General features: G+C 39.2%; 1 protein-coding gene across 5 annotated transcripts in view; it reads left to right on the top strand.

Moving 5' to 3' along the window:
- The window catches only part of Hs6st2 (heparan sulfate 6-O-sulfotransferase 2), a 279,684-nt gene that overhangs the window by 217,632 nt on the left and 35,328 nt on the right, over nucleotides 1-26,724 (top strand). For 4 of the 5 annotated variants that reach the window (XM_052171408.1, XM_052171410.1, XM_052171411.1 and 1 more), the window contains one exon: nucleotides 26,148-26,234. The exons of the other annotated variant lie outside the window; for it this stretch is intronic. In XM_052171408.1, the coding sequence (XP_052027368.1) occupies nucleotides 26,148-26,234 (87 nt within the window). The remainder of the gene's footprint in view (nucleotides 1-26,147; nucleotides 26,235-26,724) is intronic. 5 annotated transcript variants of the gene reach the window in all.

The raw sequence follows: 26,724 nt of genomic DNA, 5'->3' as shown, positions 1-26,724 counted from the left end.
TAGATATCCACCTTTAAAGTTCTATGGATAATTTAAAGCACACTGTGTTCCCAAGCTTTCATAGATAGTTTAGCACTTCTAAACTTGTGTGAATTTCATTTACAGAGTCATAGAGCTGATATAATTATTAGTGCAAGCTAATGTTCCAGCCAGAAAATTACTTCAGTAAGAATATAATGATATACTCAGCGAGTGAGGCAAATGGTGAGGCTTTTCCAATCAGTTTTTAGGATCTGGTTTATTTTGCCTTAAGTTGGCCTTGCAAGAAGTAAAATACTATGATTCTCTTGCTTTGTTGCTACACTTTATCGTATATCACCCAAAATAATAGACCAAAAACACCTGAACAGTTTCAGCTGAACTGATAGTAGGTCTGCATCTACAAGAAGGGATTAGGCACTGGTCTCTCAAGAAACTGATGCTGAGATACCATTATGCATATATCTAGATTTTCATATTTAAATTCTAGCAGGTATAGGAAGAGCATATAAAGAATAATTCCATTAAAAATAACCTCCTCCAGTGAAAGGTATGTTATTACTGAAACAGAATCTGTACTATGTCCATTACTATAATAATTCCTTATATGGAAGCCCTGTTTTTCGTGACAAAAGACCCAGGAACAAAGGCCAGAATGAGCATGGTATAGAAAGAAGAAAAGGCGAAGTTTGGTTGGGACATATGCATCCTGCTTGTCAACATTTGAGGATGCTTATAGTCAAGGGGTAATAGAGGATGTGGAAAGGTGGTACTATTTGTTTCCATGTGCATCCTTTGAGCTCTCCAGATTGCTATTAACCAATATCACATTCTTCAGTTCCACTGGCAAGTTTTCATGGTATCTCACACTTTTCATTAGAACTTGGATGACTTAAAGTATTTCCCACCTTAGTAAATGACAACGGTGACCTTTTAGTTGCTCAAGTGATAATACTCAATACCATTCCTGCTGGTTCTCATAGGCCACAGAGCCATTAGCACATTCAATCCACTCTGCCTTTCATTATGTTAGGAATCTGCCTGCCTCTTGCCAACCCTATGGGTTTTAATTTCTTCGATCGGTTTCTATAAATCTATTAGATGGCTTTTCTAATCTGCAAATTGGACTCCTATAGTCTTTTTTGTTTTTTGACAAAGTCTTACTGTATAATTCAGACAGGCTTGAGACCTGTGGCAGTTAGTTCTCCTGTCTCTTTCTGCTAGGTGCTGGGGTTGTGAATGTAAGTCACACCTTCCTGAAATTCTTCTACCTACTCACACCTCAGTGCTGATCCTTTAAGAGTGTCAGCTCACTGCTTGTTCTGCCGTTGTCCTACACCCTACATGGCTTGCTATCCCATTCAGTCTATAATGCTGCATAGGCTGTATATAATATGTATTATATGTAATAATATGTATCCCAAAACTAAATATGAGCTACCCTTGACCTTGCAATCTTTCATTTGCCTGTTCACCCCAGTGTTGATCCTGATGATATCATAACATTGAAGAAAACTGACTTTCCCTCTCCAGCAGCAATCAGATCCAAATAATTCCTTGGCTAGTGGTGGGGCTCACTTCTCCTTCATGTTGTGATTTAGTTTGGCTTGAGTTTGTACAACTGTTATGCATGCTGTCACAGTAGCTGTGATTTCATCTTAAAGCAGATGTGTATCTTCTGCTTTGTGTCTGGGAAACACTGTTTTCTTGAAGTATCTACCACCTCTGGCTCTTGCATTCTCTCCTTGTCTTCCACATAGATCTGAAGCTTCAGGGCAAGAGTGTGTGATAGAAACCCCAGCTCGTGATGCTCAGCACTCCAAGTCTCTTACTCTCTGCATGCTGGCAATTGTGCATCTCTGTGTTAACTGCTCTCTGTGGCATCTTGGAGCTTCACTCCATCTTCTCTTCTTCCTGGAAAACTCTTGGCCTACATATCCAATTTATTCCTCAAAATATGTCCCATTCTGTTAATAACCACACTGCTTTTTAAAATAACATTGGACCTAGACAGTAGGAAGTCACAGATGACCTTTAAGAGAGAAGTTGCAGTCAGGCGGCACAAGAAGATGCAGGGTTTTGTTGTTGCTGTTGTTCCTGTTGTTTTGCTGTTTGTTTTTTGTTTTTTTAGTTGTCCATATCCCTTACTGGACTGTGCTTCTTGTGTCTGGTATGGATGCCTCATTCACCTTGAGTCATCCCTTCCTGTGCCTGACACTCAGACAGTTGCTATTTATATGATGAGAACAAGTATCTTACTTTTAAACATTTGGTTACATAAAATACATTGTAGTTGATGTCTCAGTGTTTTTCAGAGGATCTTTGCCTTCTTTACAGACTCATTCATTGAGTCCTGGCATATGTCACAGTGTTAAATAAGGAGTTTATATTATGTGCAGGTTAGAAGGCAAGGCTGAATCCATATTAAATGGTGCATTTTTTCTTTAAAAATTTCCCACTTTAGACACTTGAAGTGTTATTTAAATTCACAAAGCTATCTTTGATATGACACGAAACTCCTAATAACTTTAGGAGGAGCTATTAGAACAGGTGATTAGGACTGTTAACTCTCACTAGGGAAAGACATAAGTGATGTGAGATTCCCAGGAATTTCATTGAGTTTACTCTCTCCTTCATCTCTCCCCTTTTTAATTTGGCAACATATACAGGAATGAAGTCTCATATGCTGCTCCTTTTACCTTCTGCCTACTGCTATCTTTTCCTAGCCACCAGCTACGGAAGAGGTTGGCCTTCTTTGTACCTATTTATTCTAGAACTTATTAACCTTAGTGGTAAATCCTGATTTCCACAAATTGTGTAAAGGTCATTCCTGCAATGTAGGCCCTTAAGCCAATTTCTGGGGAGTCTTGGCAGTACTCTGCACCCATGACCAACATGGTTCTTAAAACAGCTCTGCCTACAGTAATATATTTTAAGTTCTCCATTTATCAAAATTGATTTTGATATGCATCCTGTTATGCCAGCTACAATCAAAGATGCTGTCTCACCTGCCCCAATGTTTACCAAGTTTATCATGTGAGATCTTTACTTGAGCAGAAGGAAACACAATATCACTATTTTGGTGATGATAGCTACTCTATGAGGAACATGCAAAGCTATTCATATCCTACAAAAGAGAATTTTTTTCTGTACTATGAATCTTACATATGTCTACACTAACATGCCAGTCAGACTGAGTCTACAAATTTGCCAAGTACTGATTGAACTGGGTATTATGGAAGGTGAAACGTGATCCACAAACCTTCAAAAAAAGAACCCCACAGTTCCCAGGGGATGGAATGTAGAGAGATAACAGTGTAGATGGATAGTATGCTTTTAATGTGATAAAATCCAGTCTGAACAAAATGGAGCCAATTGGAAGAGACTGATTGATGTTGCCTAGGGCTGTAAAGACTAACAACAGAAAAGGCAACTGTAGACTTTCAAAGAAAAGTGACAAGGACAAGTATGGAAGAGCTCAGAAAGCTGATGGCACAGTAAGTACTTAGAGCTACAGAAGGCTGCGTTCTAATATGGAGGGCTGAAGATGTAGAACTGACTTAAAAGGCAATAATGAGCTATCTTACTGCAAGGAAACAAAGAAATAGGTATCTGTTTTGTTTTGGGTTACTTTTTGTCAAAGATGGAAGATAATCCTGGCTCAGTTTGTGATCACAGAAGGGAAAGGTATCTCCTTTGGTATTTATTACCCTATTCTGCTCATAACCAACCACACCACCCACACAAAGGAAAGGAATGTTAGTGGGGTGAACTGCAATCCCATAAGTTCTTTTGATGGCTGGTTCCCTGTGTAAGGGGGGAGGTGAGGGAATGTGTGTGTTGGGGGTAGGGTAAATGCCTCTTGTTTCTAGGCAAAACCCCTCTGTAGGAGACTGTTTGTAATCATGCCTAAAATTATTTCATTATTGGAACCTGTGTTTGATCTGTGATTAGGAACTGGATGAAGGAATCAAGCAATCAACCACTGAAATTGTAACCGTAAATTGTTCTATAAACAACCAGCTTCCCTTGTCTCCCCAACCCCAAGTAATGAACTTGAAAACAGATGCTTTTCCTGTTGTTCTTTTCTCTCATGGGTTTTAGTACTTTTGAGCCTTGCACAAGCTGGAGAACAATGCCTGCTAGCTTCAGGGTCTCCATTTCCTTCACATCTGGATTGTGCATGTTCTACCCTGTTAGACTAAGACAAGACACCTTAGGGAGTATGAATCATGAAAAATACACAATTTATTAAGATGTGTGTCCAGTGAAAGTGAAGAGGTTTATTTTAGCTAGAGTTCATGATGGAGAATAAAGAGGAAATCCTCAGAGATGCTTGCCTTTTGTGTATGGTATTCTAAGTAGCTTTTGTCACAAAAGCTTTTACTAAATAGTCCAAAGGCAATCAAATGCCACTGACCATAGAGATATGTATTTTCCGAAAGACAACTGTATGGCTTATTGACTTCTTGTCCAGAACAGCAATATACTCTTCGGCATATCTAGTAAATAATCACACATTCTTAGTTAGCTCTAAAGTTCATGTTGCTGACATTGTAATGTCAACTCGGGCAGGAATGTTGCAACCACAACTTATCTTGCTCTCATTATTCTTGGGGACAACCAGATGAGACTAGCTTAAGGTTTGTCCTCATTTCTTTGGTGTTATGAGGTAGCACCTAATAACTATTCAAAAAATTTCATGATCTTCTGTTCTTAGGATAGACATCTCAAAGCATGTGGACATAACATGGGAGGATTCTTGGGGGAGAAGAATAAGGGCGAGGCTCACAGAAATTCATTTTTTCCCCCTTCTCAGGAAATCATGAGCTAAAGCAGACATATAGTCACATTTGCAATACCCATGTTTTGTCCCATCAGATAAAGCCAGCCTGTCACTGGCTCCTTGGAAATAACTCCAGTAAGCTAATAATAACACTTGCATGTTCATAAGTACACATTCTTGCCACTCAACATAGCACAGTTATATTAACTTTACCTAATGTACATGCAGATGCCACTTTAAGAGTTGGTGTAGCTGGTTTCACCATAGTGTGGTTTTGAGGAACTCAAGTTGTCTTTCTTCTTCTTCTTCTTCTTTTTTTTTTTTTGTTTTTTGTTTTTGTTTTTTTTAGATTCTTTTTTTCTTTCTTTTTTTTTTTTTTGAACATTTCAAAAGTAGTTTTATTGGGATTAAATAACCAGAACTATTATAAGCATCACCCTCTAATAGGTAATTTAGTCTTTTTTTTTTTAATTTTTTTTGATTCGATATAATTTATTTACATTTCAAATGATTTCCCCTTTTCTAGCCCCCCACTCCCCGAAAGTTCCATAAGCCCCCTTCTCTTCCCCTGTCCTCCCACCCACCCCTTCCCACTTCCCCGTTCTGGTTTTGCCGAATACTGCTTCACTGAGTCTTTCCAGAACCAGGGGCCACTCCTCCTTTCTTCTTGTACCTCATTTGATGTGTGGATTATGTTTTGGGTATTCCAGTTTTCTAGGTTAATATCCACTTCTTAGTGAGTGCATACCATGATTCACCTTTTGAGTCTGGGTTACCTCACTTAGTATGATGTTCTCTAGCTCCATCCATTTGCCTAAGAATTTCATGAATTCATTGTTTGTAATGGCTGAATAGTACTCCATTGTGTAGATATACCACATTTTTTGCATCCACTCTTCTGTTGAGGGATACCTGAGTTCTTTCCAGCTTCTGGCTATTATAAATAGGGCTGCTATGAACATAGTAGAGCATGTATCCTTATTACATGCTGGGGAACCCTCTGGATATATGCCCAGGAGAGGTATAGCAGGATCTTCTGGAAGTGAGGTGCCCAGTTTTCTGAGGAACCGCCAGACTGATTTCCAGAGTGGTTGTACCAATTTGCAACCCCACCAGCAGTGGAGGAGTGTTCCTCTTTCTCCACATCCTCGACAATACCTGCTGTCTCCTGAATTTTTAATCTTAGCCATTCTGAGTGGTATAAGGTGAAATCTTAGTGTTGTTTTGATTTGCATTTCCCTAATGACTACTGAAGTTGAGCATTTTTTAAGACGCTTCTCCGCCCTCCGAAGTTCTTCAGGTGAAAATTCTTTGTTTAACTCTGTACCCCATTTTTTAATAGGGTTATTTGGTTTTCTGGAGTCTAACTTCTTGAGTTCTTTATATATATTGGATATTAGCCCTCTATCTGATGTAGGGTCGGTGAAGGATCTTTTCCCAATTTGTTGGTTGCCGATTTGTCCTTTAGATGGTGTCCTTTGCCTTACAGAAACTTTGTAATTTTATGAGGTCCCATTTGTCAATTCTTGATCTTAGAGCATACACTATTGGTGTTCTGTTCAGGAACTTTCCCCCTGTACCAATGTCCTCAAGGGTCTTCTCCAGTTTCTTTTCTATTAGCTTCAGAGTGTCTGGCTTTATGTGGAGGTCCTTGATCCATTTGGATTTGAGCTTAGTACAAGGAGACAAGGATAGATCAATTCGCATTCTTCTGCATGCTGACCTCCAGTTGAACCAGCACCATTTGTTGAAAAGGCTATCTTTTTTCCATTGGATGTTTTCAGCCCCTTTGTCAAGGATCAAGTGGCCATAGGTGTGTGGGTTCATTTCTGGATCTTCAATCCTGTTCCATTGATCCTCCTGCCTGTCACTGTACCAGTACCATGCAGTTTTTAACACTATTGCTCTGTAGTATTGCTTGAGGTCAGGGATACTGATTCCCCCAGAATTTCTTCATGTGTGAGAGAAGTGTTCTAACCCAGGCCTTTACCACAGTATCTTGATCCGTACCAGTGCTGCCATTAGTAGTACTGGTGCCATTTTAAACGTCATTGTGCAATAGCCATAGTGGAATATGGATTCCCCTTTTGTTGAAAGAGAACTGAGGAAGCTTTTATGTTCTTTCTTATTTCCTTAAAACTGCACATATGTATTAGAAGTGTACCTTTCTCTTCATGAGGCGTCCTCAACAATGAAGTGGTGGGTGTCCCTGAATCTGTTGCCTGCCTGTGGATCCTGTTGCCCTAATTGGGCTGCCTTATCTATTCGAATCCTACAGTGACTTGATGTGCTGGGGGTGGGGAATGATGATGAGCCAGGGGGACTCCCCTTCTCAGAAAAGAGAAGAAAGGATGGGGGATCTCTGTGAGTGGGTACTAGGAAGAGAGGGGGGACTGAGAATTGGGATGTAAATAAATAAACAAATAAAACTTCTAAAAACTAAAAAAGAAAAGGACATAGCAATGACACAAAAAATAGTTAAACCTGCTATATGTAATTTTTCCTTAATAAAACCAACGTAAGGGGAGAAAACTTTGCCAGTAAAAAATTAGCATTCTCCACATAAGAATACTTCAAGAACAGACTAGATTTAAAGTATAATGAGCAATTCTAGGAGACAAGTAAATGGAAGATTCTTGGTTAGGAATAAATGCTGATAATGGGGTTTCAGATAGTCTCTTGGATTATACAAACACTGAAAGGAAACTATAGTTCCTGAAAGATTGCTAGGAGAAGGAAGGCAAAAGGAAGAGGCAAAGGAAGGTACTTTCTATATGGAGAACTAACAAATCAAAATATCTCTACAACCCACCCTACCAAACTCAGACTTCTTTTGGGGAAAACAGCCAATAGTTGAACATAATAACCCTAAATCTCACAGAGCATTGTTTTGTCTTTCAAAATGAGAGTCTCCAGAAACTCGAGACTTTTCACTTCTTAAACAGGTTGCCAATTTAGGGTTTTACATCACAGGTCAAGAAAAGTATGGCCCAGGACCAGTCTAAGTCATTGCACATCTTCCCCAACTGCAAGTACTGAGGATGAACCCCAGGGCCTCACAGTCAAGTGCACTGCCACTGAGCTATAGCCTCAGCTCCATCGCTGAGTTTTGTTTGCTTTTCTTATGATCTATGCACTAAGAATAATTTGTGTATTTTCAAATGGGTAAATAAAACACCCTGAACACTATTTCATGACACTTGAAAATTATATGGCATACAAATTTGAGTGTCTGTAAATAAAGTTCAGTTGGAGCCCAGCCATGCATTAATTTGCATGGTGTCTGTGGTGCTTTTGTGCCTCAGCAGTGAAGTCCTCACATGTGAAAATATTTCCTATCTGTCCCTTTAGAGAAAATCTGTGTCAACTTCAACTTTCAGTTGAAGAAGCTTCCTAATTTAAAAGATTTAATTTGTTTTCTCTGGAGCCTGGCTCTTAGCTACCAGGGGCATTGAGGCACACTGACACTGTGGGCCAATGTAACTCAATTCAGTGGTTTGCTCGTTTTAACGCGTATTCTTTCCAGTAGAGCTAGAAACACACAATCATAGCTCACAGTCTATGAATTATATTCTATAAAGGTATGTCAAATATTTTAGTGTTCTAAAATGTAATATTAACTTTCCCAGTAATTCTCAGTGAGATTAGGGGGAAATTTTGGTATTTGCCCTTTATAACAATCTGCTTTGTATAACTAAATGCAAGCAATTTTGGGTCTAAAGGCTGTTGGAGGGTGTATTTCGAGTCGATTAGCTATAGTTAAAGCCTGAATGGTTAAATCAGCAATTTGACTTAAAAATGAGCCATAGATTCTATTTTCTTAATGGTTCTATTTTAACAGCTTTGATATTGAGTAAGTTATGAGACAGGCTATCATATGTACCAATTTTGGGCTAGTTATTCATTGTGGTATCTCTCACCATAATGCCCTATCAATGTTGAGTTTCCCAGGGGCATTTTTGAATAATGAAATCGAAGCAGAAATTTACATGATCATCTAAGGTTTCTTTCTGAGCCTCCTCACTTAAAATGAAGGAGAGTTGGTCCTTGCCTGGGACAGACAGCAGGAGATAAATGAAGGGACTAGGAATCAACCTTTGGAGGTCAGGAAGGGCATAATTTTTGCATATTAGGATGTTGAAACTGTGAATCATTTCTTGTGCAGTCTAAAGACATATTTTGCATTGATTAGCTGTCACTGGAGCCTATGCAATTCAGGCACTTTTCTGCTTTCTATTTCTCAGTACTTGTATCAACTAAAGCTTAAATCTAAGAGGTAAATATGAATCCTACCCCTAGTGGAGATTCATTCTATTAGCCATAAGGGCCAAGGGCCTTTCTATTTCAGATTTCCTTCACTGCCTCTTTGGACTAAAATGCTTTAATGAATACTATACATTGTAATTTTCCCATTTCATTTTTTTTTTGTATTTTGAATCAGTAGACTCAGACTCTTCCCACCACACTCTTCCACTGTGCTATGTTTTGGAGATCATGCTATTTTTCATGATTTCTTTTAATGGCTTTCTTGCTGTTGTCCTTTTGGAGTCTAGGAGAAAGATCTCCCAGAACCCCCAACCCCTAGTCCTAGATCTTCTGACTTATCTTCTCTGATAAAATAATCAAAACCACCTTAACGTTGTATTCCACAAGGCTCTGAAATAAGAGCAGAACTATCTTCCAGTGATTCTGGTTCCTAGATTGAAGATTTCTATGAATATTATTACAAGTGTTGCCTCGTTGTCTTAACATCCACACAACACCCAGATGATGCAGCTTTCATTGTGCTGCCATGTCTGGCCCCTGGTTTAAATTCCAAATGTTACACCTGAATACTTTAGAAACTATCATTTATCTGATAACCTTGAATGATTTCTAGTCAGCCATTCCTCATCCCCAAAGGAGTGTCACTTACAATGAGATTCATTCAGAGAAGTATCGATCTGCAGGTCATCAGACTCCATTGCCTCTCTCCTCTCTCAAGATCAGAAGAATGCCCTTCATGGGGCCAGAATGTTCCTAATGCCTCTATGTACAATTGTTCATTTATCAAGGGTACCATCATTAATCCAAGCAACCCTTGAAGGCAATGAGGCTGTGAGGATTTTGGGTGGTGGTTGTTTTGTAGCACTGGGAATCAAACTTAGGCCCTCATTCATGCCAGGCAAGTGTTCTACCATTAACTTACAGTGTAAATCTCTCCTTTACTTTTTTCTTTTGAGACAAGTTGCCCATTTTAGCTTTGAACACACTCTTCCCTCCTCCCATCCTATTTGATCCTCCTTTTCCAGTCCCCACAGAATTCCCCATCCATCTGTAACTATATATTCTATTTCCCTTTCCTAGGGAGATCTACTTCTTCCCCCTAGTCCATTACTCTATTCCTAACACCCATGGCTCTATGGATTGTAGCTTATCTTTGACTTAACTGCTAATATCCATATGTAAGTATCACATACAGTATTTGTCTTTCTGGATCTGGGATACCTCACACAAGATGATTTGTTTCAGTTTCATCCATTTACCTGCAGATTCCATGTTTTTTAACTGCTGAGTAATATTCCATTGTGTAAATGTGCCACCGTTTCTTTATCCATTCATATGTTGAGGGATATTTAGGTTGTTTTCAGTTTCTAGCTATTATGAATAGAGCAGTCATGAACATGGCTATGTAAGTGTCACTGTCTTGGGATTAAGAGACCTTCTGATATATGCCTAAAAGCAGTATAGCTGGATCTTGAAGTAGATCGATTCCTACTTTCCTGAAGAACCATCATCACTGATTTCTACAGTGGCTATACACATTTATAATCCTAGAAGCAACAGGTTACTCCTTACTGCTGCCTCCTCAGAATTAGCTGTCACTTGAATTTATTCTTTCAATTCTGTAATATCTTTGAGGATAGGTAGCTCACAATATGTCTTTGTATCAGTAGCATTTTGTTCATTGAAGATGCTAACTATATTGTTATTAAAACAATAGTACATCCACATTGTTTGAACCATAGTCCTATATGACTATAGTGAGTATAAAGCGAGAGCCATACCACATTTTAATTGCAAAACAATTCATGTCAATATATTTTATCATTTCCAGTTCAGGCTAGCTGGCAAGACTACATTGTTTTACTCAATGTTCCATTTGTGTGACCTAAAACATACCAGTCAACTGGAGGGCTGGTGCAGTGGCTTCTAAGAAGAGCCCAAATTTTCTACTTCTCAATAATCTGGATAGAATCAGGAGCTACTATACATCCATACATCGGTCTTATTTATAGAAATCTAATTAATATCACTCCCTCCCAAATGAGATACCTCTTTGGACTCTGAGGCAAAGCAGAGCCAAGCCAGTGACGTCAGAATGCCAGAGTGAATTATTGGGCTTGTGTCAAAGCCAGGCAGGGAAGAAAAATCACCTCTGTGGACTTAATCCAGGAGCAATCAAAGGGCCAAAGTTTTAATTAGTGAGGGTAGTGATTTACATTTGTGTTCAGCCTCCTAAGATTCTGTATTAGTTTTTAAACTTCTGCATTTCCCTGGTTGTTGTCCAACACTGGTTAGCATAGTTAATGTGCTATTAAATAGCACTATACTTAATGGACCTTTGAAGGTACTGACCTATGAATCCATTTTCTCACCTGTCAGCAGAACCATTTCCATTAGAGATCTCAATGAAAGCTCATAGGCAGGGAAGCAGGCATTTCAACAAGGTTCTTTCATGTATATCTAGTAAGAAAATGCAGAAAATGTTACCCTGGAATACAGTTTCTATAATTTATTTCTAGTCAAAGGCAGAATGTTATTAAAGTACTATAGTAAATGAAAGAATCTAACAAATTTATTTTTGACACAGCAGAAGTGATAGATGGAAAGAAGTGCTAATTTCTTCAACATGTCTGACCTTTCCATGTTTCTGCACTGTTAGAACACTTGACGGTCGAGCATGCTATCATGTCTCTGCAAGGTTTTAAGATGCCTTTTGGAGGTAAATTGGAGTTTTTTAGTCAATTGCATTTCATCAGAAAATAATTATGATGTAATTGGATAACCAAGACTATGGTTGAGGCCAAAAAATGAAGTGTCACTATGTAGTCATGAATGATACTTCTTGTGTGTCTCATACCTTCCCCCAAATGACAGCTACCTGGAAGGAGCCCTGAAAATGTGGACACCATCATTATCTCTGGAATTCTCATTCTGCCTTTGTAGGTGACACCTTTGAGAGGAGCAGCATGCATTGGATGCAGTGTAGGCTCTGATGGGTTGCTGAACATGTGTTCTGAGACTTTATCACATTGCCTATATCGACTTATCATTTGCCAAGCAACTCTGAGCATGAGTCTCCTTCCAGCAGTCTGGAATGAAGCTAGCATATTTCACAAGTTTGAATTTACCCAAGTCTAATGAATGCTTCTTACTTCCTAATGAGTTACTCCTTTTGACTCCATAGGCAGGCAGGGCCAAATACATGATGCCAGAATTCCCTAAGTGAATTATTGAACTTGTGACAACCAGGGCAGGAATGAAAAATAGCCTCAGCATATTTAATCCAGGAGCAATTAAAGAGCTGAAGAATTAATTAATGTGGGTTTTAATTTGTTAAAGTCTGGAAGAGGGAGCCTCTTTGTCTACTCAGGAGCCCTTTCATGTGTTCTCTTTGATTACAGGTAAGTGTGCTTCCAGAGAAAGATAACTTTCTTTACACTCTTCCTCAGTAACCTATGGATAAAAGAAAAAGTGGGTTCTGAGACTGTACAGTATTATCAAATTGTTGAATTTGCAGCTCAGGCACTAAGCCACTACCTTGACATGAGGGATAGCTTTTGGGGGAATTGATAGCAGGCATAGATAGAAAATTTCAGATAATGGAAGCAGATAGACAAAACACACAGAGAGAATAGGTGTCATCATTGGATAAGAGAGTAATATTCCAGGAGCCTGAAGAAAGAGTTGGAAAGAGGACCAAAAGGAAATTGTGAGCATGTTTGTAGCTTTCAGCTGAGTCTCTCTGCCCCCCTACCTGTTGAACACAGAAAATGCAGACATGAATTTTCGGGCAGGATTCAAAGAGTTGAGCCTACCAAGGAATGTCTCAAACCCACCAATAAAAAACAAAAAACAAAAAACAAAACAAAAAAAAAAAACAAATTGACATAATTGTTCCTGCTGTCCGATGTACAGATTGTTTATGTTCCAATTTATGCTTTTACAAAGACCAGAGTTTTTCACTGGCTTCACTAGGATACGATTAGATTATCAATAACAATGTGTGCCTACCACATTAACTTAAACGTTGTTTCCACTGCCATCTTTTTATGTGATATCTCCAATGGCTAGCTAAAGTTTTCCAAATAGAAATTAGAACCATTCAGCTTCAGTTTTTAAAAAGTCTCCGTGTAGATAATTAATTGATAAGTAGATACATACATACATACATACATACATACATACATACATACATACAGATGGGTAGATAGATATAAAGAGATGAGAGAGAAATGGGGAGGATATTGTCGTTCACTATGTCCTGTAAAATAAGGTTTACTCAGACCAACACACACACACACACACACACACACACAAAAGTTTGATTCTTCTGACAAAGTAGCATTTTTTTGTCACAAGTTGACAATGCCATTAGCTACCATGGTTCCATTTTGTTCCTGGTTGCCAGGAAACACAACTAACTCCAACATACAATTTCTTTAATCCAAATAGATCAAGGTTTTATAAATTAGGCTTTCTCCCTTTTAAAGCCTTTTTGTTGATTTTGTTTTCCTCATCTTATAATTCTGCTTCCAGGGAAAGTCCCTCAATTTGAAGATAAGTGGTATATTAGAAATGACAAATTACTGTTCTGCTCTAGTCTGAGAGGATATTACACAAGCTTGTATTTTCCCTGCCCCATGCTACTAGCTTGGGCCCATTATTCTTGTTATAAACTAAGTTTCTGTTAGCCAAACTTTTGATACTATAGGTAATGTTAATCTTTAATTATTCTTTCTTTCTCCCTAAATGTCAGTAAAAATGGAGGGATCATGGAGCAGCATGCATAAGAAAATTTCTACTTAAGCAGAATTGCTTAGCTATATCACTGGCACACTCTAGAATCATTTTACACAATACCTCCTTTGACTTTCAGTTTGTCATCATTACCTCACAAAATTGAAATTGGACTCTAATTCCAGGAGCCATATTGAGTCAAGAAACAAAGCATCTGTATTTTATCTAGGAACAAACTTCAGACGGATTAAGACCCATGTCTGCAAGCCACATGTGTCCCATAGTGTGTGGTCTGCCATAGAACACTGATAGCTTTACTCTGGAATTATGTGTGTTGGAACAAAGTGCCTTCACTAGGTCTGTCTTGATTTTTGACATCTTGGCAAGCATGTAGTAAAGGAAGCATCCACTTAATTGAAACAAAAATCCTACCAGGACCTATCAAGGATGAGTAAAGCAATAGCTTCTCAAGGGAAAGGTTTTAGAAACGATCTAATAGAGCTTTCTGTTTATAAGATGCTCATACCTTTCCTCTAGGGTTTTATTTCCTCTTAGTATCTCTAGGTATCTAGAATATTAACACTAAATTGTTCTCCAACAAGCCCTAGGTAAGCTGAGTATATAAATGGTAACTTTAATAAAGTATTATGGAAAACAGAAAGAAAGCATAATTGGCATTAGAAGACGCCACAAAATATATAAGAGTACTGAGGGCCTTGTGAACATTAGACATTTGCACCACACTGTGACATCTCAGATCCTTAATTTTTTAATTGCACCTATGTATTTATTTATGTGCATGTACATGTATGTGCATAACACAACATACATATGGACTTCATAGGACATCTTGCAGGAGTCAGTTCTCACTTTTCTACCTTGTGTCTCCCCGGGATAGAACTCAGCTGTGTCAGGCTTGAGGACAAGTACCTTAACTGAGCTATCCAGTTAAATGGATATCCAGTTAATTCCTATCCATTAAATAGATTGTAAAAGCTCATTTTGCATATCCCCAAGCCACAACAAATTGTTTGTATTCAGTTCAAGCAGCTGGTTGCATACTTTCCTCCCAAGTCTGGGTTTCTCTGAATTAAGTACCATCTTGCCTCCCTTTAAGTGCCAATGCTGGTTTTATTTCTAGATAGAATCCTCTGTTCTGCTTCCAGGGTCCTCCTCTTGGAGAGCCATCTGGAAGACTTACCTACTTCCTGGGACCTGATGATTGACAGAGATCCTTGATCCCCAGTGAAAGTTGCATTCTTCACAACTTAAGTTATCTACCTATCTCACATATAGAATTCTTTCAAACTTATCGGAGAGGTGTTCAAGCTCATATTCTTCTTTTGAAGGAGACTCTAGAGAGGACTTGACATTTTCTGGCATCCCTTCATAGATAATCTCAATAACGGTGAAGACAGCCTTTTTCTTGACCTTGATGACCGCCAGGAAGAGAGCTTGTCCTTCCTGTACTTTCATCTTCCAGTAGCATTTGAGCTAACCATGAGGGCAATTGCTAGAAGGGGCTTCTTGTTCTTTCCAGTTCTTTGTTTTGTAGACTTTCTCACTAGAAAGCTGCCTTCTTCCTTTCATGTCTTACCTCTCTGTTCCTACATTCCCACTAAGCCAAGAAATGTTCCCACTGATGCTGAACAATTTTATTAAAGTTCTGGGTTCTCGCTATCAGTTGGTGGAGGCCTGATTTGTTGAGTTTTAAAGTGGTATTTAAATAAGAACTTGATTGTCTGGTGACTAGTGAGAAGATAGAAATACTATTTTCAAAGTCAAGAAGCAGTATTATATTATGAAGAGGTCCGCAGGCCTTCCGAAGTGATAAGACAAGTGCATAGTCACATCAAGTGAATTTGAATTCAGAGTCTACAAGAGTCAAGATTTGTTTTAGAGTTTTAAAGCCATGATAAGGACAGTAAGGCTTATTTCTGATTTTGCATATACTAGAGAAACCAAATAAACAAGGATAATAGTCAAAAGGCTAGTTTATTTTTTATAGGAAAGCTATAATTATATTTACATATGCCTTAGTACCTTTTGTTTATTCTATGACAGTTTATTGTTTTATTGACTTTTTTTTTAATAAATAAGGGCAGACTGAAAAATCTTAAAGTCCAAAGACTATAATTGTGAATTTGGCTAGTGTATGATATTCTTCCTTCACCGTTCTGTAGGTCAACCTTGCCAGGAATTGATTAGAACAGGTTGGATGTGATCAAGTGTTTTTCACTATCAAATGCTCTTGGTGTGGTAAAGGACAGGATGATGACTAATGAGGTAGCACAACTAATCAGACAAGTCAACTAGGAAAAAAGAACATACAACACTTGGAGTCCTTGGACATAAAACAGTCTCATAATCAGCAAATGAATCTCTTATGATTGGAATACTCCTTCTCTCAGATGCAGTTTCATCTTTGGCTTTCACAGCACACAAATCTCTTATCTGGCCTGTCCTTAATCATCTTCCTTGGCAATTTCTTCCTCACTCAGTGCACTCCATATATTCCCTCTGTGTAGCCTCTTATTCTCTGTGGATTTGAACTCTGCAGACTCTCAGATTTGTGAAGACTGGCCTTTCACTGAGATCTCTGTCTTGTTAAATTCTCTATTCGTCCCATGGATATGCAAAAGTTGAACAAAACTGGCTATATTATCTCCTTCCATGTACATATTCCTATTCCTGAGCACAAAGCTACCCACCTTTATTATCTTGGCAAGTGGAGCCACAGTTAATTTGTGTTATATCATCTTTGGTTCTAAGCAGCCTTGCATTGCTTTGCACTTCATGGAGATTATGGGCCTATTTTTCATGTGCCAGCCAAATTCTATCATTAAGTTCATGTTTTATCCTTAGATACTTCTCTTGGATACATCCCATCTCTTCTCTGGGCTTTCCTTTCCTGTCTCTAAAGAGTCTTCCAAGTTTCATACTTCGATGAGCCTTTTCCTTGTCTGAGGGTAAATTGTATTCAGTAGATTCTTAATCTTTGGCTCAGCTAAATGCCTTGGTTCCATGAAGAGGCATCTATTATGAATTATGTAAGGCCTAGTATTTAACAGTGATTATGAAATGATATAGAACAACATGTGTTACTTTCATGAATTGGTGGGTTTTTAATTGTATATGAGAATGTATGTACAGTATATTAACTGTAATAAAGCAGAAAGATGCTATCAAAGGGGGAGCATGATTTATAGGAACTTTCCTTTTTTAACTACCCCAGAAAGTGGCCATCCCACCTGATTTCTAAGGTTTCAGATGCTCCTTTTAGTCTTGGATACATTTATTTGGCCCCTAAGATAGCAGTTAAAATGGCAAGAAGTAGATACTTGCACTTCAATCATTGGCTTTTAATGCCAGCATTAGCTGAAAAGACTACTGTCTGACTTCCCATTGTCAAGATCAGAAGTCTTATATCTAAACAAATATGTCTTGTTGATGCCGTTTGACCAAATTCTCCAGAGTACAAAAATATTATATGATCCAAGTTCTGCCTGATTCCAGGGCCCAGATTTCTCCACAAACCCAGGGTTGCTTCCAGGTAGGTAATGTTGCTCTCTGAAGTTACTGACACACTCTAATTTTTTATTGTATTTGAGTTTCCTATATGTGAACACCAGGGCACAGGAAATGGCACTACAATAGACTATCACTCTTTTAGGCATGTAGTGTGATCTGACATAAGTCATTTGAACAATAAAAAAGGCCATGTGGCTCTATTAACAAACTACTAATGTAATATGTGTCAGTCAGCTAAATCAGTTCAACAAATGCATGCTAGGAGCCAATTCTTCAGGTATGTTTACCGGTAAGCCAGTATTGAAACTTCCTATGCACTAAATGATATGAGCTTTTATGAATACATTTGAACAGTTCTGAAAATACCATTAGAAAGTAAAAATAATCAATGATAACCCAATAGGGAAGTGTTCCCCTCTACACAAAGACTTTTGGCTTATTTTATTCTACTATATAAAATCAAAATTCTGTCAAGCAAATAGACAGACTTCTCCTTTTTTATTTCTTGTGTTAATTCCTATTTGGCTGCTTCAACTTTTCCTAAAAAGTTCACTGAGACTCTGGCCCACTCTGGGAACTCCCTAATATAGAACATTCACAAACAAGACTCTAGTTGTGAATTTTTAATTATGCCAGATCGTTTTCAGTAAATAGAACTGCAGGCTCAATTAATGCTTGTCAGATCCAATTCTCGTTTTACCTGCTATTGAGCTCCACTCTGTGGTGTTTGCAGTAATTGTCACTTCCTCAGGAAAGAGGAGTTTCTCCAGAGATTCTGTAGGAAGTCCTTTATGTCTTCTACTCTCCTGCCCTTCATGGAATGAGTTCTGGTTGTATTGTCTGGAAATCAGGGACAGTGAATATCGCTGATTGTTTTCTTGATTTCTACTGCCATTGCAGCAGTGGTTCTCAAGATGCAGATCATGGGCAGACAACATTAGCATTTGCTGAGAATATGTTAGAATTAGAAATTCTCAGGTCCTTGACTTGCCCCCAGAGATTTGTCCCCATGTGCAACTGTGGTTTTATTGTGTATTATTGAAGGATGGTATCCCTCAACCACCCACAATGGTACCTTATGGTATACTTAGTAAGCCAAAATACAGAAACAAGGTAGAAAATGGAAACAGAAACATAGAGAAAATCCTAGCAGTTCTTAGTTTAGCCTCTAATATTTGATTAGTCCTTGGGGATCATGGTCAAAGCACAAGATATGATCTGAAAATGAAGCTTGTATTAAATGATTAATTTTGTTCATCAGCAAGGGTTCTTCCTACACTAAGATGGCAGAATTATGAGAGGAACTGTGTAATGGGTTTCTATTAAGGATTGACAGTTATTTTTACCCACTCTGTACCTAGGTAAGTTTGTCAACTGTAGGTGATCTGTCTGAATTAGGGGATGGGGACAAGCAAGAGAGACATAATGAAAAAAGCTACAAGTATTGAGACTTGCACTTTCCCTCATTAGCATTGACCTTTATACAACTAAATCAACCACCATGGCCTCTTTTACTTGGATTTCTAGTCTACAGATCTTTGCAAAGCTTTTGCAATACCCATAACCTAAGAAGGAACTAAACATTCTGGCAAAGGATTGCCATCAGAAATATTTGGTTCTTAACCATAATGGTCCCATTGGGTCTTACCTTCTTATATTGTGGCCTAGGTCACCCCTTTGGAGCTGTAATTAACTTCTTTTTTTTTTTCATTTTTTTTCTTGGATATTTTCTTTATTTACATTTTAAATGTTTTCCTCTTTGCAGATCTCCCCTGGCAGCCCCCTTTTTCCCATCTCCCCTGCCCTGCCTCTGTGAGGGTGCTCACCCACCCACCCACTCCCACTCCTCTGTCCTGGCATTCCCCTACACTGGAGCATTGAACACCCTCAGGCTCAAGGGCCTCTCCTCCCACTGATGTCCAACAAGGCCATCCTCTGCCACATATGCAGCCAGAGCACAGGGTCACTCCGTGTGTGTTCTTTGGTTGGTGGTCAGGTCCCCAGCAGATCCGGGGCTCTGCTCTCTGCCTTTCTTCTGGAATTCCAGTGCCATCTCTTTACAAGTTTGCTCAAAATTGTCCATCCATAACCCAGCTTGATATGTGCCAAGCCAAATCCTTCCTCGTCTTTTATAACCTATATTTCCTCCCATCTAATTTCTTTCACCAGAGAGCAGATTTGTTTCCCAGACATCTGGTTTCTGAACATTCTCTGTAGCTGTTATTTAGAGTTTATTTTCATTCCTTCTTTAAGTTGTTATGTTTTCTTTTTTCTATTCTAAGCATGGTTTTGTTCTTTCCATCTTTCTAATGACCATGCCAGACCAAGCATTTTTCATATTTCAGGTCTAAATTACCCAAAGTCATTTAATTTCAGAACTATGATTTTTGTTCAACCTCCTATCTTGATAAAGAATCACCAGAGCTTGATGTAAATATACTAATAATATAATAACACTTATAACTATTAGGTAAAGTTGCACTGGCCTGATACTCTGAAAGCAAGGTTCACACTCTTTCCCAATATGTAAGGGATCGGCTAGCTTAAATCATAATATATTTTAAAATCAGATACACATTTTCCCCTGACCCAATGAGATGTGAAGGGATGTGACTACCACCCCCTTGGCAAAACAAAACAAAACAAAACAAAACAAAGCACCACCCAGCACCTGCTGATAGGTGAAGAGAGCAAAGCACCAACAATAATCAATGAACTTACTGCCTTAGCCCCTGGGGCCCTGTGGCAAGCTGCAGGAGTGGGAAGTTAATGGAAGGGGAGAGGGCAAGACAATGTATGTGCCCGGCCTGACTTTTCTGGGAGCTTTGCAATTACAGAACAGAGTGAGCTCCTCTGGGAATGGTTTATCTGATTGGTTTAATATCCTCTGTTTTACACATGACAATCCTAAGACAGCAAGAAGTTAGATGTCTCATTGGCAGCGGGGTTAGAACTCAAGAGTCCTGCACAACTGCTTTGAGCTTACGAGTTGTTCCTGAGAGACTATACTTATACTATAAGACATAGCAATAAAGATGAGCCTTTGTCTTCTCTGCAAAGCCTCAGTGGCTATCCATGCTTAAGTCAAGGGAAAGCAGGGAGAAAAGCAAAATAAAGTGCATCTTAGAGAACTGACCTTTCTCTGCTTGATGAAGGACAGAAATAGACATAATGAGTATAAGAGACTAAAAGGACCATGAACTCAAATTCATACACTTCAGGTAGAAGGAAGAGAAATGAAAAAATTCGGGGGTGGGTGGGTGTAGTGGGGCAGAGAAAAAACTGCACTCAGGACACAACAAGGCAGGAAAATGAAATACAGATGCTTCATTAGCTTTCCTTAAAGGAGTCAATATTTGAAGAGCTTTCTTACTCAGTAACAGAGCAAGGGCAAACTACTTCAAAAAAAGGAGGCATCTTGGAGAAGAGAAAGGCAGGTCCTCACCAAAAGGCAGTTGGGATTTAAAAGCCTCCCAGATGATTTCCACTTGGCTGACAGATTGTTGAGGGGACTCAAACATCTGTTTGGGAAGCATGCTGCATGAGTTTGTATCTATGCTAGTGGCTGTTTTAAGTGCATTTCCTAATCCTGGGAGCTTCCTGGTACCTAGATTCTTTGTGGAAGAGCACAGAATCAGCTATCTCCCCCACCCCAGGGACTTGGAACAAGCCCTCAACATCTTTATTATCACTTACAAGAACATGCATTGGAAATCATTAAAAAGCTATATGGTTGCAACAGGCTTAGAAATATTATTAAGCTGTATTGTCCCTTCATCCAAGCATGTTTGCTTTAAATATTTTTTTCAAAACTCACCTGTTTTTGCAAAACACAGTAAGCAGAGTCCAGTTCTCCTGGACTATTTGTGAAGCATGGAAAAGCATGTGACATGTATGTCACCATTTCTTTTTCTAACATTGATGCCAGACATTTTAGTCTTTGATGGTAATCTTTCCCTCTGAGCCCAAATGCAAGTCGCTTTTCGTTTATTCATTCAACATATTTTATGTGCTTGCTTTGCCTGTTTTCTCTAGCATTAACCAAATTCATGAGCGTGAGATAGTTACAGGGAAAGCCAGTTTGTTTATCACGGTTGTAAAGGCACTGAAGATCGAGATGGGACAGTTTGATGTGCATTGTCTGAAACCAAAATGACAATCTCATCCACTCCTGCTGGAGTTTTCTCAGAGAGGTAATTAGGAGGGCTCATTCAGTCATGTCTGAAGCCCTCCTGCTGTTCCACAACATGGCAGAAGATGGAAGGACATCTGAGAGTAGCAAGCAGGTATGGGCTGAAGGGAGCAGATGTAGTGTGGACTGTTAGACTCCCTTGCGAGCAACTTACTTTTGCTATTAAATAACCCATTCATAACTGGCCCTATGATCCAAATGTTCCTGTTAAATGCTTCAGACCTACCAATATTGTTCATTTGGAGACCAACTCTTGACATGCCTTTTTTCCAGGACAAAGGTTGTTTAAATCATAACAAGCACTAACTGATTTAAAAGTTAAAGCAACAAAATATAAGCAGCACCATATGCTGAGTGCTCAAAAATAATGTGGTGTCCAAAGTCTTCGGTCGGCCATGTCTACCTTCAGAAAGGCAATTTTGGGTTCTTAGGATTCTGGAAATTCATTTTTACAATTTTAGGAACTCCAGGAGCAAATTGTTTTTCTTGGACCTGGGACTGTTTAAAAAAAAAAAAAGCTTATGACATTCTATGAGTAATACAGATTTCTGCATGCCCATCAAGAAAATGGTCTAAGACACTGAGGCATGTAGTTTGGTAGAGGGTATGGCCTGCATGTATGAGATTCTAGCTTCAATCCCAAATAGCAGTAAAAAAAAAAAGTCAAGTGTGTTTTCAACCACTAATTTCTTTGTTCATAATTATTCCTTTGGTAACAGATAAAACAAACAAGCAAGCAAACAAACAAACAGCAGGAATGGGTCTGGTTGCTATTTTGGTTTCTAACAACAGATCTCAAATTGTCCTACCAGGAACCTTTGAAAATGCTTCAGACTTGGGTCCATTACAATATTTCTACTTAGGTGGAATAGACACAGGAGTTTCTGTCACACCCTTATACCCTTTGGGAGCCTGTAAGGGGTGGGAGGAAGGCCTCCTTGCTATTAGTAGTTAGTGAAGACAGCCCACTAGCCAGTCAGAGGAGGGCTGGCCTGCATTAACTTTTCTTATCTGAAAGTCACCTGGAATTGTTTTCACAAGCCTTTGATGGAGCCCTGAGGCAAGCCAGAAGCTTATCTCAGAAGAGGGTACAACACTGGTGGGGCTCAAGAAGGTTGGACCCTGACCTTTGGGGATCTCAACCACAGCTCTCAAGATTACAATTTAAAGAGATCAAAGTGGAGAGAGCTGACAAGCAGCATAGAAACGAGTGACAACTGAGCATGTCTGTTTCGGATGCATAGGTTAGGAACTAGGTCAAAGTCAGCTCAGTTCCTCCCAATTCTTGTATGCCACAAATTCTCATCCATATAGCTTAGAAGCAAGCAGCCATTCCTGTAAGTCCCTGGGATTGTTCTGGATGTTTCAGGGACCAGAATTCTTGGCAGCATCTTTGTCTTTGAGCCTTTGACCTGCTGTCTTTCCAGATCTCTGAGGCTCCCAGTAGTCTGCAGCAGCAGTATTTTCTCTTTATCTCTTCTGAGGCACTGTGGGAAAATTCAAGGTCCTTAGAATTGCTGCTTTCATTCTTTGTGTTTTAAGGTTTGAGATTTACAGCATCTTGTCCAGATTTATCTACCCAGCCTACATCTCAGAGAGAAGGAAGGGTGGCTTCTTTTCCCCAGTATTTGGCTGACCTTTCTATTCAACTCTCCTTAGGATAGCTACAAAATTGCCCTCGTAGGATCCAAGCCTGCCAGAAGTTTCTCTTGCCCACTCCCCTTTCTGATACATTTCCCACTGGGAACCTATCTGTTATTTGCACATTTGGAGACATTTGAGTACTTTCACCTCTGGCCTTGGTACCATACCTTTCCTGTGTGATTTATTCTTGAGAATGTTTGTGTTTCCATTCCCCTCAGATTTGCACTTCTGGGATTTGGCTGTAGATCTTGGGGCGTGGAATGGAGTCCGATCATCTCCATCATTAAAAGGCTGCTGCCACAGGATAACCCACCTCCAGAGAAGCAGTTAACGATAAGTCTGCCATTGCAGGCTGCCATTTTCCCCTGATGTCTGGCTTTTTTTGCAGTCACAGAGATGGGGATTTAACAGTGAGAATGGGTGTTGTTTTATTCAAAAGTACAGGGACTCTAAAAGTTCTGGGCACACAATCTGAGCCTGTAGTGTTCGAAGGGTGATTTAGAAGATCTCTGGTTTTAGAGTGCTTCCAAGCAAATTTCCCACTGCCTACTATGTGAGTGAAGGATTGGGAGATGGCTGGGATCTACTTGCATTTCTCCTCTTTGAGTCAAACCCCCTCCCTACCCCCTCCCACTTCCACCTCTTGAGTGCTGGATTACAGATGGGTACAACAGCCTGTTTATGCCTGTGGCATTGGGGATCCAAGCAAGAGATTCATCTGTGTATGCAAATATGTTTACCAACTGAGCTATAGCCCCAGCTTCTACTTGTGTTTTGAAACTGAAAGCTTATTGCATCCTTTGCATCAGACTTCACACATTTTCTTTTTCAAACCAATAGTTTTGAATGCTTCTGAATGGGAACTAATTCCTTCCTTTTCCTGTCCCTCTCTCTTCTCCCTCCCTCCCCCCTCCTTCCTTCTCTCCTTCCTTCTGCTATATATTGCCATCCAAAGTAACAAGTATCCTTAAGATATTTTCATATATACTTCTGACTGCTCTTTCTGATCCAGAATCTTTTGTCCAGATTTGAATTGTGACAACCAATGTGTGACCTTGTTTTACATAGAGAGAGTGACTGGTGTTTGTCCCTGAATTGCCTAAGGAGTTCTTTCACAAGAAGTCATAACAGCTCCTCTGTCGCCATTAGCAGGTAGCCCATGCTGCTGAGTTAGTGAACAGCATAGTTAAGGGCGCCCCCAGTACTTTGCTATTTGGACTCCCCACAGTTCACTGCAGAGCCACACACCAAGCAGCAGAATCAGAGTCCACCTGCATAGCTCTCTTTTACAGGGATGTTTTTTGGCCCTTGTGGACACTCAGTCCAAACTGCTTGAGCTTTTGCTAATATCCACTTCTGATTAGTGTTTGTTTGGACCTATACATCTTTATTACCTTCGCAATCACCCTTCATTATTTCTTGTTCCAATCACACCCTGGTGCCAATTTGAAGCCAGTAACTGTAGAACAGAATGCCACTTATGACCCCCTTCCAGCCTTCACATAAATGCTGCTACACAGAGACACTTATTTTCAAATGTTTTAAAGATTCACAAGAATCTTGAAAGTTCTTTGACATCCTTTTAGACACTATTCTCTACCCACAGAAGGTCCTGGACCCATGAGTGAGATGGCTCCGCAGGTAAAAGCGATCATTGACTTAACCCAACAACCCCTGTTTGGTCCTGGAAACCTTTGGCTGAAATAATAATAATAATATATTTCAAATTTAACAAGAAAGGTCCTGGGCTGACAAGATGGCACTTCCTGCCATGCCTAATGAAGTAAGCACATCCCTTGGGTCCCATACAGTAGAAGGTTGTCCTGTGACCTCAATCCACATACTATAGCACATGTGCATATACACTTGAGTGTACACACACAATAAGTAAATTAATTTAAAAATAAACTCCTCTTATATACTTTGAACAAGATGACAGGCAACTTTTACCCTCAATACATATATATAAGAAATTATGCTGACATAGATTTTAGTTACAGAAAAAAAAAATTACTGATTAAATTAGGATAAAGAATTCCACACATCAAGTAGAGAGAAAGGCGTTGAGTTGGTTTCCATAGAAATCTGAAGATGAAGTAAAGTATTAATTTCAAGGCAAAGCAGCTGAATTGAAGATAATGGTAAAATAGTTTGATAACAGAAATAGAATAAAGTAATCAAGGAGACTCCAATCAATTATGCCTCTTTGTTTACCTCGAGGTGATTAATTTGCCTTCGTTTATTAACCTGATGAGATTAAGCAGACCATTCCTTGTGATTTATTTAGTAATTGTTTCCAAGGTTTGACATAAGCTGTGGAGTTATTGAAGGTGGAAATTTAAATTAAATTAGTCATGAAGCAAGTGGTACTTCTCTGGCAAGAGTATCTCAATTCATGGCCTTCCCATGCAAAATTATGAGTGGAAAATTATGAATTCATCTAATGATACTATCTCCCAAAGCCATTTTGAAGTATTTGGGCTATGGTATCCATATCCATTATTGAAAGTCAGCAGCTTTAGAACTGAACTTATGGTGCAAACACTCCAGTGGCTGGACATGTAAGAGTTTTTGGTTTTGGTTTGTGTTGAAAAGAAACTATTCTTTTTTGACTAAGTATTTTATATCATTTTTTTTCACTAGAGCCTCCTTGAGAGTTTGGGTTATAGTGCTACCATTAATGGAAGCTAACAAGTCAAACTTTGAATCTCTAAAGGGCAGTTGTTTTATTTTACCTTGACTAATAGTTTGCACTGTCTTTGACATTGAAGGGCATCACTGGATAAAAACATCCAGAGAGAGAGAGAGAGAGAGAGAGAGAGAGAGAGAGAGAGAGAGATGGGGAGAGAGATGGGGAGAGGGGAAAGAGAGGGGAAAAGGGAGAGGGCGGGGACAGGGAGGGAGAGGAGGGAGGGAGAGGAAGGGAAAGGGGTCTTGAAAATCGTTAAATGAAATGACTAATTGCTTTTTGTCTCCATGTTCTTTGTATATATTTTTGTTCGGTGGGTATAGTAAAGATAGATGGGGTTCTTCAAACTTCAACTCAGGCGCCAACTCTCCATCCTCCACAAAGGCCCGGAGCACATCGAAGAGTAGGAAGTAAGTGAAAAGCGCTGTTGTGCATCTCACAGTTACCACAGTCATGTGCCCTCACCTCGTCACTCATCCTTAACCATTCAGTGATATGTGTGATGCTTTGTGTTTGCTTGACAGTGGGAAGTGAAAAAAACAATATCTATGTAGGTGACACTGGTGTAAGGAGGGGGAAGAAAAGCCGGGAGTGAAGCAAAAATCCAAAGTGAAGAATAATGACATACATCTAGAAAGGCCCCATTGGTCCATCACTCTATACTTTGTGCAATGCATGGAAATCAGTATTTTGGGATTTGGGATTGACTTAGATGGATCTGGAAGGCCAGGTCATAATTGTCCTCATTTAAATACATTTACACTTTCATTGTATCACTGACTACATGTGGTGTTTATTCTTTTCACAATAACTAGCATGTGAATCATTTTTTGCATTGCCAAAAATTGTATTGGTTAGATATTTGTGGTAGTAGATATATGTCTTTAAGATGGTTCCAGA

Source organism: Apodemus sylvaticus, chromosome X, assembly GCF_947179515.1.
Source record: "Apodemus sylvaticus chromosome X, mApoSyl1.1, whole genome shotgun sequence".
NCBI classification, from domain to species: domain Eukaryota; kingdom Metazoa; phylum Chordata; class Mammalia; order Rodentia; family Muridae; genus Apodemus; species Apodemus sylvaticus.
The sequence above is the reverse complement of the archived record's forward strand: the minus strand, read 5'-3'. Positions and strand labels throughout refer to the sequence as shown.